Genomic DNA, 16,506 nt, shown 5'->3' with positions numbered 1-16,506 from the left:
ATTCTTAATTTTTGACATTCTGATGGACCCATTTAAGATTTATATTTAGAAGGAAACCTCTCTTAGCGTTAGGGCTAGCAAGGCCTTTCCGCAACTCTATTTATACTTTATTAAAAGTCTGTAGCAACAAAAATGGCACATGTCGATCCATCACTACTGCACACTCACAGTTCCCAAAAAGGCTGCCATCCCTTTTTAAATGCCTTCCTCTCACAGTCTAGGACTAAAAAGCCTTGCTCTTAATCAAATAACTGCAGAGAAACACCCATCACCCCCAGCTAGACAGTGGGTAAGCACCATGTGAATGCCCTATGTTAAGGCCAGTTCCCAGAAAAGTAGGGTGGTAGAGAGGGGGAGCAGGAAAGCAGAAGAGCAGATTGTGTGAAGAGTTTTGGAGAAGGAGGAGAATAGAGCCAACTGAAGGGCAGGACCGAGCTGTCCATTGGGGCGCCAGGGCTCCCCGCTCAAATTAATGGGTCCCTCCTCTGGGTCCCATTTCATGAATGTCAGTTAACAAAATATATTTTGTTTTTGTATTTTATAATGGAGTTTATCTGTGTATTTGCAGATAAATAAAAAATGTTTAGATCCTCCTATTTTATTTCATAGGCATGCACATGGACCAGGACAGGCGCACCCTGAACTCTGATGTGCAGACCTATGAAAGATGCTTTGGAGGGGTCATATGATGTCACAGCATTGGTATGCCTACCAGCACTCCACCTCCCTTACCTCTGCATTTCTTGTTACTGCACTTACACGATCTGAATGACACAAGGCCCAGTAGGACCATTATTATGCAGCATGTGATCTGGCATGGATTCACATGCTCCTGAAAATTTCCTGTCGGGTGAAAGAAAAAACAGTTTCACTTTCACTTAAAAACTGTGTTTCTCCTTTAAACCAATCACTGTCCTCTGGGTCATGCTGCCCAATCCAATGACATTCTTCTCCCTAAGCCCCTCCTCTGGCAGCCATCTTGAGATTTTTGCTGCACGTTTCAGTTTTGGGAGTCCTCGAGTTTGCTCCCCGAGCTATTTGTATGTTTTTTCTTGTTTTTGACAGAAAAAGTTCTATTTTTGTTTCAAAGAAGCCAGTGTGCTCTTTGCTTTTCCGGCCGACAACAGGATCCCGTTGTCTGTGAAGTACTGCGCTCCTCAAGGGTGAAGATCGAAGATTCTAGAAGGCCATCGGGCCTACTTTGCACCCTCCGACCATGACTGAGGAGGAGGAAAGGTCCCTTTTCATGCCCTGCACCAAATGCAGGCTATGTAATGTTTGTGGAGGACAAGCACCTTCAATGCCTTTACTGCACCCGGCCCACAAGGAAGTGGAATGCGAGATATGCCTTGGGTTCTCCAAGCAGACGACGAATGACAGGCACTGCAAATTGGTGGCGTGGCTTAACGACAAGGCCTCTGACCCGCGCTCCCAGCCTCACCCAGGACCGGACGGTCCTAGGAGCGGTCTTCTAAGTCCTTTTAGGGTGCCCCTTCTGGATGACGTTTGGGAAGAGGGCCTGACCCTCATGAAGAACCCTTGCAGGGCTCCAGCCAAACGCGATAGGCTGGAGGAGAAATATCGGGTGCTGAACTCCGCACCCAAGTGCCTGAGGTTGCAGCCATCGCCATATTCAGTGGTAACCCCAGACGCGGGGAAACAGTCGGCCAACCCGTCCTCGTCTTCGGTCCCTCTGGACAGCAAGGGGAAGAGGATGGAAACCATGGGAAAGAACATGATTTACACTGCAGTGTCCACTATCAAGGCGGCTAACGCACTGGCAGTCCTAGCCAGGTACGACAGGGAGTTGTGGTACAAGCTGGGGCCTGTTCTGGAGTGCCTCCCCGACGATAAGATGGAGGCAATAGCTCTCTTCCAGGAAGAGGAGGTAGCGTCTACTCACAGTGGCATTGGACGTTGCAGACACAGGGTTCTGGCAAATGTGGAACGTTGCCTGCTTTCAATGCCAAGGCTGGATGAAGGCCACAAATTTCCACCAGGAAGTTCAAACCAAAGGTGCTAGGCATGCTCTTCGACAGAGAGAACCTGTTTGGGGAAAGTCATCGACGAGTCCCTCCAGGCCATCAAAGCGGATACGGAGACGGTCCATTCTGTGGGGACCTTACAGCAGCAACACTCTTCTTTTCGCTCCTCCAGGGGAAAGTCTAGCAGGTCTTCAAAAGGATTCTCCTCATCGTACCTTCAGCCTTCCATCTCCACAACTCAGGAAGCCTACAGAGGCTGTTCCCAGGACTACGGCAGCGGATGACCGCGTTGCTGTCGCCCGCAGAGCAGGACACCTGTGCCAAAGGAAGCCTGAACCGGCTGGGACGTCAGGGCCCCCACTCGTGCACCATGGTGGGATGCTGGCTGAGGTTCGTCAGCGAGTGGAGAAAGATCACCATGGGTGCTGGATGCTCTCACCACCAAGGACACACCCTTGAGTTTCAACACAGGTGTCCGCGGATCCCTCTGGTTACCTGCCAGGAGCAGCTCATGCCTCAGCTCCTGGAAGAGGTGAGGGCCATGTGCGAAAAGGGGCGATGGAGCTAGTTCCCCAGTGACTCCGGGGCTCCGGAGTTTATTCCAGATTTTTTCTGGTCAGAAAGAAGATAAGGGGCTGGAGGCCCATCCTAGACCTACGACATCCGAACAAATACCTAAAGTCTCAAAACTTCAGGATGGTCACGTTGCAGCACATGCTCAGCCAACTGGAAAGAGGAGATTTCTTGATGTTGTTGGACCTGGAGGATGCATACTTCCACGTCCCCATTCACAAGAAGAATCGACCATCTCTATGTTTTGTGGTTCAGGGACAGCACTACCAGTTCAAGGCCCTACCTTTCGGCTTAAAGTCGGCCCTCAGAGTCTTCACGAAACGCCTGGCACCAGTGGTCTACAGCACATATATACGTATTCCCGTACCTAGATGACTGGCTGATTCGCGCCTCTTGGGAGCTGGCCAAAGAACACATGGAGGCGACCATCTGGCTACTGACGGAGATGGGATTCTCTGTCAACTATCCAAAGTCCTGCTTAACGACATTGCAGAATGCGGTATTCCTAGGCGCCAGACTCAATACAGTGTCTTGCCTGGCATCACCCTCGGAGGAGGGGATAGCAGCCGTTCTTGGGAAGGTGCAACGCTGTCATCGACGAAGACTGCCACGGTGCGGGCCATTAAGTCGATAATGGGCATGATGCTGTCCTGCATGTACCTTGTCTGGCTCTGCAGGTTGCAAATGCAACCCTTTCAGGAATTTGTCGATACCCGCGGGGCACAGGTGTCCGGAAGCTTCATGGACAAGATATCTCAACGAGTTCCGTCGGGTTATGGTATGGTGGGGCGTTTGCTCCAACATCGCCCAAGGCACAGCATTTCAGAACCTTCCATACCAGGAGCCGGTCACCACAGACACCTCCCTAGAGCGATGGGTAGCACACGTCGGACGTCTGCACTCCCAAGGGCCTGTGATTGCCAGAGGAGAAGGATTTTCATATCAACATCCTGGAGCTATTTTGAGTGTTCTGGACCCTCAAGTCATTCCTCCCGTCTCTGAAAGGCAAGGTGATGAGGATCTTCACGGACAACACCACCACCATGTTTTACTTCAAGAAGCAGGGGGGGCACTCAATCCCTGGCGCTCTCCAAGGAAGTGCAGGACTTGTGGCGCTGGGTCGTCTGACAGTGGATGTTCCTCATCCCACTCCACCTGGCGGGAGTCAAGAACACCATTGCAGAGTCCCTCAGCAGGGAACTGCGTTCCAGCCACGAGTGGGAACTGCGGCAGGATCAGGTGAACCGCCTGCTGGGCAAGCCCCAGATCGATCGATTTGCAACGGTGGCAAACTCCAAATGCCAGAAGTTTTCCAGCAGATTCCAGGGAAGCCTGGGGGATGCATTCCCCTCCCCGTGGGAAGGACGGTTTCTGTACGCGTTTCCTCCATTCCCTCTCCTGCTACGAATCATCAACACACTCACAGTATCAATGCAGGATGATTCTCATCGCCCTGGCATGGCCGAGTCAGATTTGGTACCCGGACCTTCTCAGTCTGTCCGCATCACCTGCGGTCAAGCCGCCTGTCGTTCCGAATCTTCTCACCAGTGAAGGAGGCGCAATCCTGCATCACGACCCAGGATCCCTGAACCTGAGGGCTTGGCTCCTGCAGCTCTACAGTTTGGAGGATATGAGTTGCCTGCGCACTGCAGGGAAGTCTTCGCCAAGGCCATGGCGTTGTCGACCTTGAAGTGCTACGGTCACAAGTGGAAGCGTTTAGCTACGTGATGCCGGTCACAGAAGATTACCCCTTTGAGGGTCAGGGCCCGACAGATCTTGCCATACTTACTATCCTTGGCCATTGCCGGACTGGCACACGCCTCCATCAAGGTACATCTGGCGGCTATCTCCCACTACACCAGGTCACCAGGAAGATCTTCACTTTGGTCCCACTGACTCGTCGAGGAGTTTCTCAAAGGACGTTTCAGATCTTTCCCATCGGTGAAGGCTCGCGCCCCGGCGTGGAAACTCAACGTGGTCCTGATGAGGCTCATGGATGCCCCCTTTGAGCCTCTGCATCAGGCCTGCTCAAGTTTCTCTTGTGGAAAACGGCTTTCCTTTCGGCCATCGCCTCCGCCAGAAGGGTAAGTGAGATCCAGGTCCTATCCACCAAGCAACCGTACACAACTTCCCATGAATCGAGGGTGGTGCTACGTACGCACTCCTCCTTCATGCTGAAGGTTACGTCGGAATTCCACCTCAACGAGCCTTTGGTGTTAGCTGTGTTTTTCCCGAAACCTTCGTCGCCGGTGGAAAGGGCCTTGTACTCGCTGGACGTTGCTCGTGCCCTGAAGTTCTACGTGACACGCACAAAATGTTTTTGGAAGACTTCACAGCTGATCGTGAACTTTGGTCCTGTGAACCATGGGAAGGCCTTGTCCAGGGCTTTCATTTCAAGATGGCTCTCCGGCTGCACTGTCATCGGTTTGCTAACCGGCTGCCCCCTCCACCAGAGTGATAAATGCGACGACGGCGGTCCTGTCTGGTGTGCCCCTGCTCGGCATCTGCAGGGCTACTATGTGGAGGTCCATGCACACCTTCATGAAATTCTACTGCGTCGACAGGAATTCCAGGGAGGATTCCAGAGTCGGCCAAGCAGTGCTACGCAACCTGTTTGCTTGAGGTGAGTCTATTCCAGGGATAAGTGTAATTGCTTCTGTTGAGCCTTGCCACCGCCTGTGGTTGTGTAATGTACTGCTATGTATTCATTATTCATGAGCATGTGAATCCATGCCAGACCCCATGCTGTAGAAGGTTTAAGTTACTTACCTGTAACTATTGTTCTCCAGCATCGGTCTGGCATGGATTCACATGTGAACCCTCCGTCCGACCCCTTGGCGGCTCTTCTTGGTCATACTACCACTTTACGTGCTTACCAAATCTGAAGGTGGCTGCCAGAGGAGGGGCTTAGGGAGAGGACTGTCATTGGATGGGGGCAGTATGACCCAGAGGACAGTGATTGGTTTAAAGGAAAAAAAACAGTTTAAGTGAAAGTGAACAATTTTTTCTTTTACTGAGGATTCCCAGCCTGATGACAGAGACTACTCATGAGCATGTGAATCCATGCCAGACCCATGCTGGAGAACAATAAACCATCAGATGCTCCCCAGGATTTAATTTCATCTCCTACTGCCTCTGAAAGGGATACCAGTACATGCACGGAGCTGTTCCTCCCCATCTTCACTTCTTCAATCGCAACTTCTGATATTGTTTCTCCTTCTAATCTTTCAATTGTCCCCAGGACCAATGATGTCATTGTCACTGTGCCAAAATGCCAAATGTTCATCTGGGTTCTCCAGCACATCTGCTATTTTCGATGGCTGATTTTGGCTTGGAACTCGCATCACGTCTGTTATTGAATGTTCTAAATTCATACTTCTCCTCCACCATTCACATGCATTGCTGTGCTTTTGCTAGATTGGGGTCTGTTCTGCAGTTATTCCCAACTACTTCCTTTCTCATAGGAATCAATGACCATTTAACCTCCTGCACATATTCCAGTAATTATACTTGGAACTGGGGACTTGGTTTTTGCCATGTGTCATGGTAGACCGACTTATCACTAGCTTCTGAGCTGACCATAGTCATTATTCCATATTATCACGAGGTATTGAAATGGGTAATGCTGGAAGAAGGTAGTGGAAACTCTGCAGCTCATGTTGCACTGCCTCTTGGTTGCTTGGAACACCAAGAGCGCCTGCCTTCCAAGCCACAAGGCAAAATACAATGTTACATCCTCATCCACCACCCAGAAGCTGCCTCTACCCATAGACATAGCCGCCTTATTCTGTTTTGAAGTCCTACAGTCCATTGACTATTTCAAGAATCTGAGCTGGGTTGTCACCAACATTTTAGCCAAGTTGTATTACCAATTCATGTTGTGGATCACAGTATATTTTGGCAAGCTGAAGTGAAGGGAATTAAAGCTGATGAAAGTGAAGGGAATTAAGTTTTTATTGTAATCAAACTTTTTCCCTGAGATTTTTAGGATTAGGGTTTCCTGGACTTCGAGATTGGTGATTTGCTTCTCTCTCTGCTGCACTGCCATGTACTTTATATTTTGAGTAGGCCAACTGATCTCTATTAACAAATGATTGTGTTCTGCTTTTGTATACTTAGTGTGCAAACATTGGGCCAGCAGACTACAACTATGATGAAACCATCAGCACATTAAGATATGCAAACCGTGCCAAAAATATCAAGAATAAAGCTAGGATTAATGAAGATCCCAAAGATGCTCTCTTGCGCCAGTTTCAGAAGGAGATTGAAGACCTCAAAAGAAAACTTGAAGCTGGTAATTAAATCTTGCTTTATAATTACTACTCACTGCAACAGTTTAGTTATATACATGTATTTGTTTTACTACATCATCACTTGCTGTAGATTAAATGCACCCTCCTTCAAGAATCTAATTTAGTACTATAAACCATATCCTAATTTGATACACAACTATTAAATAGCCAGTTCTGCATTTCTGAAACCCAAGATCACATTTTGTGGTGTTCTCAGATGGTTGAACCCAATAAGAAGGCAAACATTTGAAAAATGTAAGTATAGCATTGATGCATAAACTTTGGTCATAGCTTTATCAAAACATATTGTGGTGTTTGAATACTTAACAGTAATTTTCCCTCTCTTATTTTATCGGGTCAACGATATAAAGGTTTGATGCGCATGTGAGATAACAAGGTAAAACACAAGAGAGCAAGGAAGAGGAGCAAAATTGAAAAAAGAAGGTACATCTACACAAATGTAGTGGGGGGAAATAGAAATGATAAGTGGGGGAGGTATTCACATGTTTTGGGGAATCCTTTTTTCGTTGGTGTTCTGGAAAACAAAGTACAAAAGGCACATCAGTTCAAAGTCACAATGGTGTCTCTTTAGTTTAGAAAAATGATGTCCTTCTGTATTCCCATGGTTTGGTCCTCTGAAACCCGTCGTCTGCCGGGAAAGTCTCTTGTGGATCTCAGGATCTTTGTTCCAGAGGTCCCACTCCAATATGGACTTTCGGCCTTTGTTTCTCATTCAGGTCTCTGAAGTACTCTTTGGCAACCTTGGTGGGTCAGAATTAGGACATGGACACTGTGACATTTTCACTCATTCATTAAATGATGAGAAAAAAGGGCTAACTTTTCCTATTGCGATGGAGTATTCCCAGCCTATATAAATAACTAAGGTGCACGTCTGTCATCAGCAAGTCGTCAAAATGAAAAGGTCCGCTGTCCAAGAACTAAATCGAACTGACCATATGACTTTCCTAAACAAAATAAGGCCAGGAGAATGTCTCCCTTCTCCTGATTGTCTTTTCTTGCAATGCTACTCCTTTGCGTCAGCCTTCTTATTAGTAGGTTAACTTTAAATGGTCTCATGTCACCTTCTGTACAAGTTTGTGTAATTATTTCACCAGTTCTTTCGGCTTTCCCTCCTCTTTAGAGGTTTTCTCCAAGGAATCCCTTTTAACTCGACCTTATCCTTTGCTCTGCACTGAAATGCATTTGGTACTCCAGTAACATATATTCGAATAGATTGTGTCCTCCCACGTATTCCTTATCTTTGATATACGTTATCTAGTTTCAGCTGCTTCAGATTTATTTTTTTCGGAAGAGGGTGCTGTGCTTAAATGGCGTTGACTCGATTTCCCTCGAAGGCCTCGTCTTGAGGAGGAGGTCACGAAGGCCTATATAGTATGCGCAGCGTCTGTTGGCTTCAGTTGCGTTCCCCCTCCCTCCCCCCCAACAGCTTTAGCTTTGAAGAAATACAGCGCGCATCTTCATCACTTTCATGACAAACTTATTCTCGAGATGTCTTCTTCTTCGTTGACACCGACAATCCCGAAGACCGGGTTCAAAAAGTGTTGAGATTGTGGATCGAAAATGTCTTTGACCGATCCCCGTCGTATCGGTTTGTGGTGCCTCGGAGCAGACAATAACACCTCTGACTGCTCCAAGTGCCAGTCCATGACTGGAAAAGCCTTGAAGGAACGAAAGGGGAAGTTGAAGGTAGGCCGAATCCCTAAATCTCCTACCCCAACCAAGAAACCTCCGACCGACTAGTCGAGCAGACTCTCCTCGGAGGACGGAAGCTAAACGGTCGGGATCGAGGAGTGGCTCCCCACCACTCTTCTTCGTCCTCGAAGAAATCTAAAAGAAGGCACTAATGGTTGCCTTCGTCGACTTCATCACCAGAGGCTTCCCCTAGAGGGTTTCTCTCCCAACCAAAATATCCACTCCGGCCGAGTGGGAGGCCTTCAGAGCAGAGATGCTCAAATTATTTGAAAAACAGAAGCCTCCAAGCTATGCTCGAAAGAAGCTGAGAAGGAAAGGGCTCAACCTAAATCCTGCATGCCCTCAAGCCCGGGTCGAAGGCCCGATCCGCATCAAGAGCCGTCGAGGCCTCGAACCGGTGAAGTCTCATCAAAAGGTCAGTCGAGCAAGAACCATAAATTGAGGTTGTCGACACCATCAACACCTTTGACGCCAGTCAAACTGTTGACCTTGAGATCGACACTGAAGGCATCGATGCCAGGTGCGCCATCATTGCCAGCTGCGCCATCGATGCAGAGCGCCCCATTAAAATCTATGGCGCCAATGAAGAAAGTTTTGACGACTCTTCCAGCATCGAACCCATTATTTACAAATACTCCCATTACTGTGAAAACCTATGTGCCACTACAGAGAAAAGAATATTTTATGTCTCTATTCCATATATGAAGAAAATGAGCAGTCGGATGAAGAGGCTCCATTTGGCCTCCAATTTGGTACGCTGAATGTACCTGACAGTTTTATTGCAGAGGAGTCAAGGTTAAGAGACCTCTATGATAATCTACAGACTACAAGTAGGGTGGATACCTAACCTGAGTTGGAGTTTGGGAGACCAGAGGCTGGGGAGTATGCAGATGCGTCCTACAGACAACTCATGTCTAAGGTAATGGACTACATGGGGTGGAGTAGGCTTCAATTGGTATTCGAACAAGATGATCTAACAGGAATCCTAGATAAAGGTCCTCAGTCAGATCCCATATTACCATTTCATATTGCCTTGCAGAAAAGGGTGGCGACGAATTAGGAAACCAATCTGGCTTTTAATTAAACCTTGACCAAGAAGTACCACTCTTCCAGTAGTGACCCCAACTACCTGTCGAAACACCCTACTCTAGAGGGTCCGGTGGTGCAGGCAGCTACTGCAACATCTAAGTAATTAGCTTACTCTACCATCCCTCCAGATAGGGACGACAAACAAGTAGATGGATGGGCAAGGAAGGTATTTTCCGCAGGGAGTATAGCACTCAAATCTGCCAACTTCACATGTGCCCGCTCAGTTTACGTTCGCTCTATGGGACTGCATTTCCATGGAGGCAGAGCACATTCCCGAAGAGGATGAAAGAGACTGGCTCTTAGCCATAGTTAGAGATGGCAAAGAAGCCATGTGCGAGTCGTTTGGATTCTGCTGATGGCATCAGCAGAGCCATGGCTACCAGCACCGCTATGCACAGGTTTGCGTGGTTGCGGATGTCGGGTTTGCACTGGATGTGCAGTCCAGACTTCTCATCATGTCCTTTGACGGGTCTCACCTTTATGGCAACAAGGCTGACGAGAGTCTTGAGAAGTTGCAGATCTCGAAGGCAGCAGCCAAATCTTTAGGCACCGCTATTAGGCAACCTCCGCCTTTTTGACCTAGTGGACAACGGGGTAGATCTTTTCGCTACTACTCCTCAGTTGGAAGGGCGAGAGGAATGGCCAGTCAAAGGGGCCAAAGATGATTTCCTCATGGTGGACGAAGAAGTGGTGCAAAGCCAGCTTAAGCAGGGGCTTTTTTATCATCTGCTGCTGCATCAGCCGCCTCAAAACCTCTCTGAGGTCTTGGATCACAGTTCACCTGTGGGGGACAGACTGTCTAAGCATCTAGAAGAATGGTGAGACATTACTTCGGATGCTTGGACCTTTGAAACCATTAGCCCAAGTTTACTGCCTTCCTTTTCTACAGCAACCTCAGAACAATCCACCGGGTAGTAGGGATGTAACGGTATTACGGTATACCGTTAAAGATACCGTGAACCACTTAATTGAACAATAATAACCGTCACATTGTTTATACCGGTATACCGTTCATACCGTTAAGTGTGCTTTGCAATCTGATTTGGAAAGGCTGCAGTAAGCAAGTGCTGCGCAGTCTTGGTCTTGCACTGTTGAATGTGCCGTCTGCCAAGTAGTTTCAGTTGGAGCATTTTTTAATGCCATTCCATAAAGCACACGTGCCTGACACAAAATCAGTATGTTAGCAATAGGAAGAATAAATACAGTGCCAAGAAGGAAAAGGGTTTACTTTGGGTTGGCGGTTTGGGGTTTATATATTTATAATGGATAATGTTTTCTAAACATATGACAATGGGGGATTTCCCTGGTTCCATCATTGAATTTACATATAATAAGTCACAGTGCGAAATGTACTCATCTCTGTGGGTATTCCCTGCTGCCATAGCAAAGTGTAACATGTCCGTGATTACTGAACACCTTTTGGCCCACAAGTAAACTAAAGGCTGTAACGTAAAGAGAGAGTGCGTGTGTGTGTGTATGCGCACAAGCGTATACTACCATCAGACTCCATTGATCTGTGGCATGCAGGTTATCAAGATGGCAACATGTTCATCTTCACCAGTAGCCAGTGGGGGGGGCTAAAAGCCGAAATGACCACTTAAGAAAAGCTATTCAGTTTGCTCTGCCAGTCGCAGCAGGGCTCCCCCCCTGCCCCTCCTCCTCTCCACACAGGTTTTTGTGTTTGGTGGAAGCAAGGGGTGGCATTTCAGTGGAAAGTATGTTGAAAAGCCCAATTCTGGCCCTGGGTTCCTGGTTTTGTTTGTGATGATAAATCTGACAATTTATGACCTTTTAGAAAATATTTGTTAAGATTAGTTAACTCCACCTGCTATACCGCGATAACCATGATATACCGTCATTTGGCAAGAAGGTTATTGTACCGTCCTAAAACTAATACCGTGACACCCCTACCGGGTAGCCACTCTTTGAGAATTCCAGATCCGCTCCTTGTGCAGGAGATTTTAACCCTGTTACAGAAAGGGGCTATAGAACCAATGCCTGTAGCAGAGAGGAACACGGGTTAATATTCCCCTTATTTCCTAATACCCAAGAAGGATGGAGGACTGAGACCCATCTTGGACTTGAGATACTTGAACAAGTTCCTCAGGAAGGACAAGTTCAAAATGGCTACACTTTCTCAGATCCTTCAGGCGCTCCAACTCCAGGATTGGTTGGTGTCATTGGACCTTCAGGATGCTTATTTTCATGTGCCAATCCATCTAAAGCACAAAAAATACCCGAGGTTCGAAGCTGGTGGTTCCCATTATCAATTTTGAGTTCTGCCATTCGGGCTGACCTCCGCCCGAGGGTTTTCACCAAACTGATGGTGGTGGTGGTGTTAGTAGTAGCGAGTCTCAAGAGAGGGATGATTCACGTCTACCCCTACCTGGACGATTGGCTGATCAGGGCACGTTCTCCAGAACAAGTCCTGGATCATCTCAACATCACCTGCCACTCCCTTCAAAGACTGGAATTCTCCCTCAATTACAAGACGTCCCATATGACTCCTTCTCAGAAACTCCAATTCATCTGAGCTGTTCTGGATACATCCTTGGGAAAGAGCTCTCCACCTGAGGTGAGAGCTCAAGACATTTTTCAGATGGTCACCGAATTTCAGTGCCCAGTGTCTCCCGGCCTTCAATTATTTTGAGGTTGCTCGGCCTCATGGCATCCTGCTCCCTCCTCCAAATCAAATACTGCTTTGAGAGTCTATCAAAGAGGAGAAATATGTGGGAGGACACAATCCATTCGAAGAACAAGTTACTTACCCCTGCTAACGTTCTTTTGAATCGATGTTCCTCCCACATATTCCTCATCGCCCTCCCAGCCACAGTTGAATTTCCCAATATTTTACAGCTTTCGTTCTTTCAAGGTTGAGTATGATAATTCACGTGCTTTAGCAGGTACCTCTGCTGTAAGGGGAAAAAACAGAACTGAAGCCAACGGCCTCTGCCTGTGCTATATATGCCTTCAATTACATCATCCTCGAGGTGGAGGCCTTTGAGGGACATTGAGTCGATACCATCGATGCACAGCGTCCTCTGACAACATTTACTTTTCCGAAGCAGCTGAAGTTGGATAACATATAACAAAAAGGACGATGTGGCACTCGCCAAAAAAGGTTGGCTTAAACCCCATTCCGCACAGCCCACCAACAGGCGCCTCGATGCAAAGTTTAGGCTGATCGAGGGGAATCCACTCTTGCTGTCGGCACACCCTCAGTCACACGCCTGTGTGATCGCTTCGGCTTCAATCTACTTCAAGACACAATCGTCCTCCACTACTTCAGCCTCTTCCAACGCTTCCCTTCACCTTTGTCATCCAATGTGGATGCAATGCTTGCTGCAGTCAACCGAAAGCTTTGGTGGGAAACCGCTGACTTCCTTCCAGAAAGTCTGGTGCAGAGCCAGGCACACTTCAAGGCGGGTCTTACGGAAGCAAAAACTGTGCCGCATGATATAATGGAGTCCACGGTGGACCACATAGACACCTCAGGCCGTGCCATTTAAATTGCGAGGGACATGAGAAGGATGGCCTGGCTACGGGCAACCAAGTTCAACCAGAAGCTCATACTGGACCTTCCTTTCGAGGATAGCAACCTCTTCCATTCCACTACTGATGAGGAACTTGATATGAAGAACAGTTCACAGACAGCTAAATCCTTATCAATCCTCACTAAGGCCACTCCCAAGGCATATAGCCAGATGCATCAGCGTTCAGACAAAGGTCAGTCTTTCTGAGTTTTCTGGGGGGTTTCCAGGAGAGACGGTCCAGGCAACCGGACTGATTCCCGAGCCATCACGGGCACAAGCAGCATAAGGCGGGCCACAAGGGCTTTTTTCAGTCCCCCTCCTCTGTCTCAGAGGGTAAAAGGCATGACATGCCCATCCGGATCCATAAGTCTCTGGTGGGGGGTCAGCTTGCTCTTCACTACCGACGCTGGCATGCAAGGTTTGCTGACGCCTGCATCTTATCCGTAGTGTACACGGGCTTCCGCCTACCTATCCCTCCCTCTCCTCTCTCCTCCCCTCCGACAGATTGAGACAGCAACTCTGTTGGTGGAAATTCGCTCGCTAGTAGAGAGCCAGGCAATGGAGGAAGTCCCAGCCTCCCAGCGGGGTCTGGGCTTCTATTCACGGATTTTCACCATACACAAGAAGAACCAGGCATGCCTGAGAGTTGTGCTGGACCTTTCCACCCTGAACCTTTCCCTTCCTCTTCAAAAGTTCAAGATGGTTACACCGGCGCTTAGAGCGGAGACACTCTGCATGGGAGATTGAATGTGCTACCTGGATCTGAAGGATGCTTATCTACACGTCCCGATCTGTCAACCCCATCAATCCTTTCTGAGGTTCAGGATCATGGGCTTCCATTTCCAATACAAGCTTCTACCCTTTGGCCTCAATTCGGCCCCTAGGGTCTTTACAAGACTGATGAATGCGGTGGCAGCCCAGCTCATTTCCCATGGTAAAAATGTCTAAATAAATAAAATAAAATAAATATCAATTCAATTCAGTATATCCATACCTAGATGACTGGCTTGTCAGGGCAAGGTCTTCAGAGGCAGTCAACCACACTGCCTCTGCCCTCATGAATACGTTAGACGAGTTGGGATTTTCCATCAATCTCAAGAAGTCACAGCTGGAGCCCACACAGAGTCTAACGTTCCTGGGCCTCATCTGGGATACACGCTCTGAGAGAATTTTCCCCTCAGAGGCCAAGATCACAGCCATCAAGAAAGCCACAGGGCATTTTCTCAGCAGAGCAGTGAGCTCGTTGTGGTGGTACCAGCACCTCTTGGGCATCATGGTGGTATGTCTCCTGGCAGTGCCGCACACCAGGCTCCAAATGAGGCAATTGCAGCTGCAATTCAGACTCATGGAGTCAGGAGAGAAAGATTCCCAGGCAAAGCTGGCCATCATCCCACCTCATCTCCACCAAGACCTTATCTGGTGGAGAATGGAGGACAACATGCGGATAGGCAGGCAATTTCGTCAACCGGCTACCCAAGTTACTATCACCACAGACTCGTCCCTAGAGGGTTGGGGAGCTACCCTGGACAGCCACAGTGTCCATGGGTTATGGTCCGATCAGGAGCAGACAGCCTTCCTCCCTATGATCAGTGGCAAGACGATTCTCATTCAAACGGACAGCTTTACCAGCATGTATTACATCAACAAGCAGGGGGGAACCAGGTGTCCTCCCCTCTGCACACTAGCTGTCAACATTTGGGAGTTGGCTCTGGTAAACAGCATACACCTGGCAGCAATTCACTTCCCGGTGGAATCCAACCTGGAGGCGGACAGACTCAGCAGGCTGGGTGCGGACAACTACGAATGGCAGTTGGACGAACAGGTCCTTCAGGGGATCTTCAGCAGATGAGGTCATTCTGAGGTGGATCTCTTCGCCAGATGGTCCAACAAGAGGTGCCCTCAGTTCGCGTCCTGGCAGGGACCGGGCTGGGGCTCTCTTGTCGATGCAATACCGATCCAGTGGGCAAGATCAATCCATATGCCGTCCCTCCCACTCCCCTGGTCCACAGGGTAATCTGCAAGATCAGGGAGGCCCGGCACCTCCGTATCATCCTGATAGCTTTGTGCTTGTCAGCAAGGCCATGGTTCTCAGAACTACTCAGCCTGTCAGATCAGGCCCTGTTGCACCTTCCACTGGGCCCAGCACACCTACTATCTCAGCAGGGAGGCACGGTCATCCACCCGACCCCCAGAAGTTATCCCTCGTAGCGTGGTTCCTTAACAGGTCACACTAAGACATCTGCATCTGTCACAGGCTAACCTAGACATTATACAGGGCGCTAGGAGTGATGCTACCAGGAGCCAGTACAAAAGCAAGTGGACTAGGTTTTTGCCACTGGGCGGAATCAAAGGAGGTCGATCCACTGACCTGCAAGTTGGACGATGTGCTATCCTTCTCTGCACACCTCGCAAACTCAGGGGTGCAGGTAGACACATGCTGCACCTATCTGGCGGCCATCGGAGCCTAACAGAACTCGGAAGAGGAGGTGTTTTCATCCTCTGATCCGGTGGTCAAAAGACACCTAGCGGGTCTCATCAGACTCTATCTGCCTATGAAAAATCCACAGCCGGTGTCGGACCTTAACGTGGTCTTGGGCGCCTTGGCGCATAAACCATTCCGACGAATGGCATTCGTGGACATCAGGCAAGTCACCATTAAGACGGCCCTCCTGGTGGGTCTTATATCTGCACGCAGGGTCAGCACTGGTGGCTTCAGAGCCTTATACTACTTTTCATAAGGACAAGGTGGTGTTCAGAACTCACCCCCCATTCTTACCTAAGGTAGTCTCCTCGTTTCACCCGAATGAGAAGATAATGCTACCTACTTTCTTTGCGGATCCTAAGGATGAGGCTCAGAGGGTACTGCACTGTCTAGATGTGAGGCGTGCTTTGAAATTTTACCTGGACAGAACCAAGAGCTTCCGCAAATCAGAGGCTCTCTTTGTCACCTTCAGTGGGTCAAAGCCAGGCTATCAGGCTTCCAAGGCCTCCATAGCAAGGTTGATGGTTGCGGCCATCAAGGAGGCCTATGAGGGGCAGCACAAACACATTTCGGCAAACATGCATGCCCACCCTATCAGAGCCAATGCCACAGTGGTTGCTTTCCAGAGGTACGTTCCGTGGTAGGTCATCAGCAAGGCGGCTACACGGTCTACGCCTTCAGCCTTCTGCAAGTACTAATGCTTGGATGCCAGCTCCAGGTCGGACGCAGCATTTGGTCGGACAGTATTAAGGAACTTGTTTTCTTAAGAGGGGCACCTCTCCACCCTGGGGCTACATTCAGTTGTAATCGCCCATACAGTATGGAGGAAAGGAGATGGG

The 16,506-nt window shown here is 48.7% G+C and overlaps 1 protein-coding gene across 1 annotated transcript in view; it reads left to right on the top strand.

Moving 5' to 3' along the window:
* KIF3A (kinesin family member 3A) overlaps window positions 1-16,506 on the top strand; it is a 1,370,456-nt gene that overhangs the window by 633,107 nt on the left and 720,843 nt on the right. Inside the window, exon 8 of the mRNA XM_069623529.1 lies at window positions 6,678-6,852. Coding sequence (XP_069479630.1) covers window positions 6,678-6,852 — 175 coding nt within the window. The remainder of the gene's footprint in view (window positions 1-6,677; window positions 6,853-16,506) is intronic.

This window comes from Ambystoma mexicanum, chromosome 11 (assembly GCF_040938575.1).
Source record: "Ambystoma mexicanum isolate Mex_15411 chromosome 11, UKY_AmexF1_1, whole genome shotgun sequence".
Lineage (NCBI taxonomy): Eukaryota > Metazoa > Chordata > Amphibia > Caudata > Ambystomatidae > Ambystoma > Ambystoma mexicanum.
The sequence above is the reverse complement of the archived record's forward strand: the minus strand, read 5'-3'. Positions and strand labels throughout refer to the sequence as shown.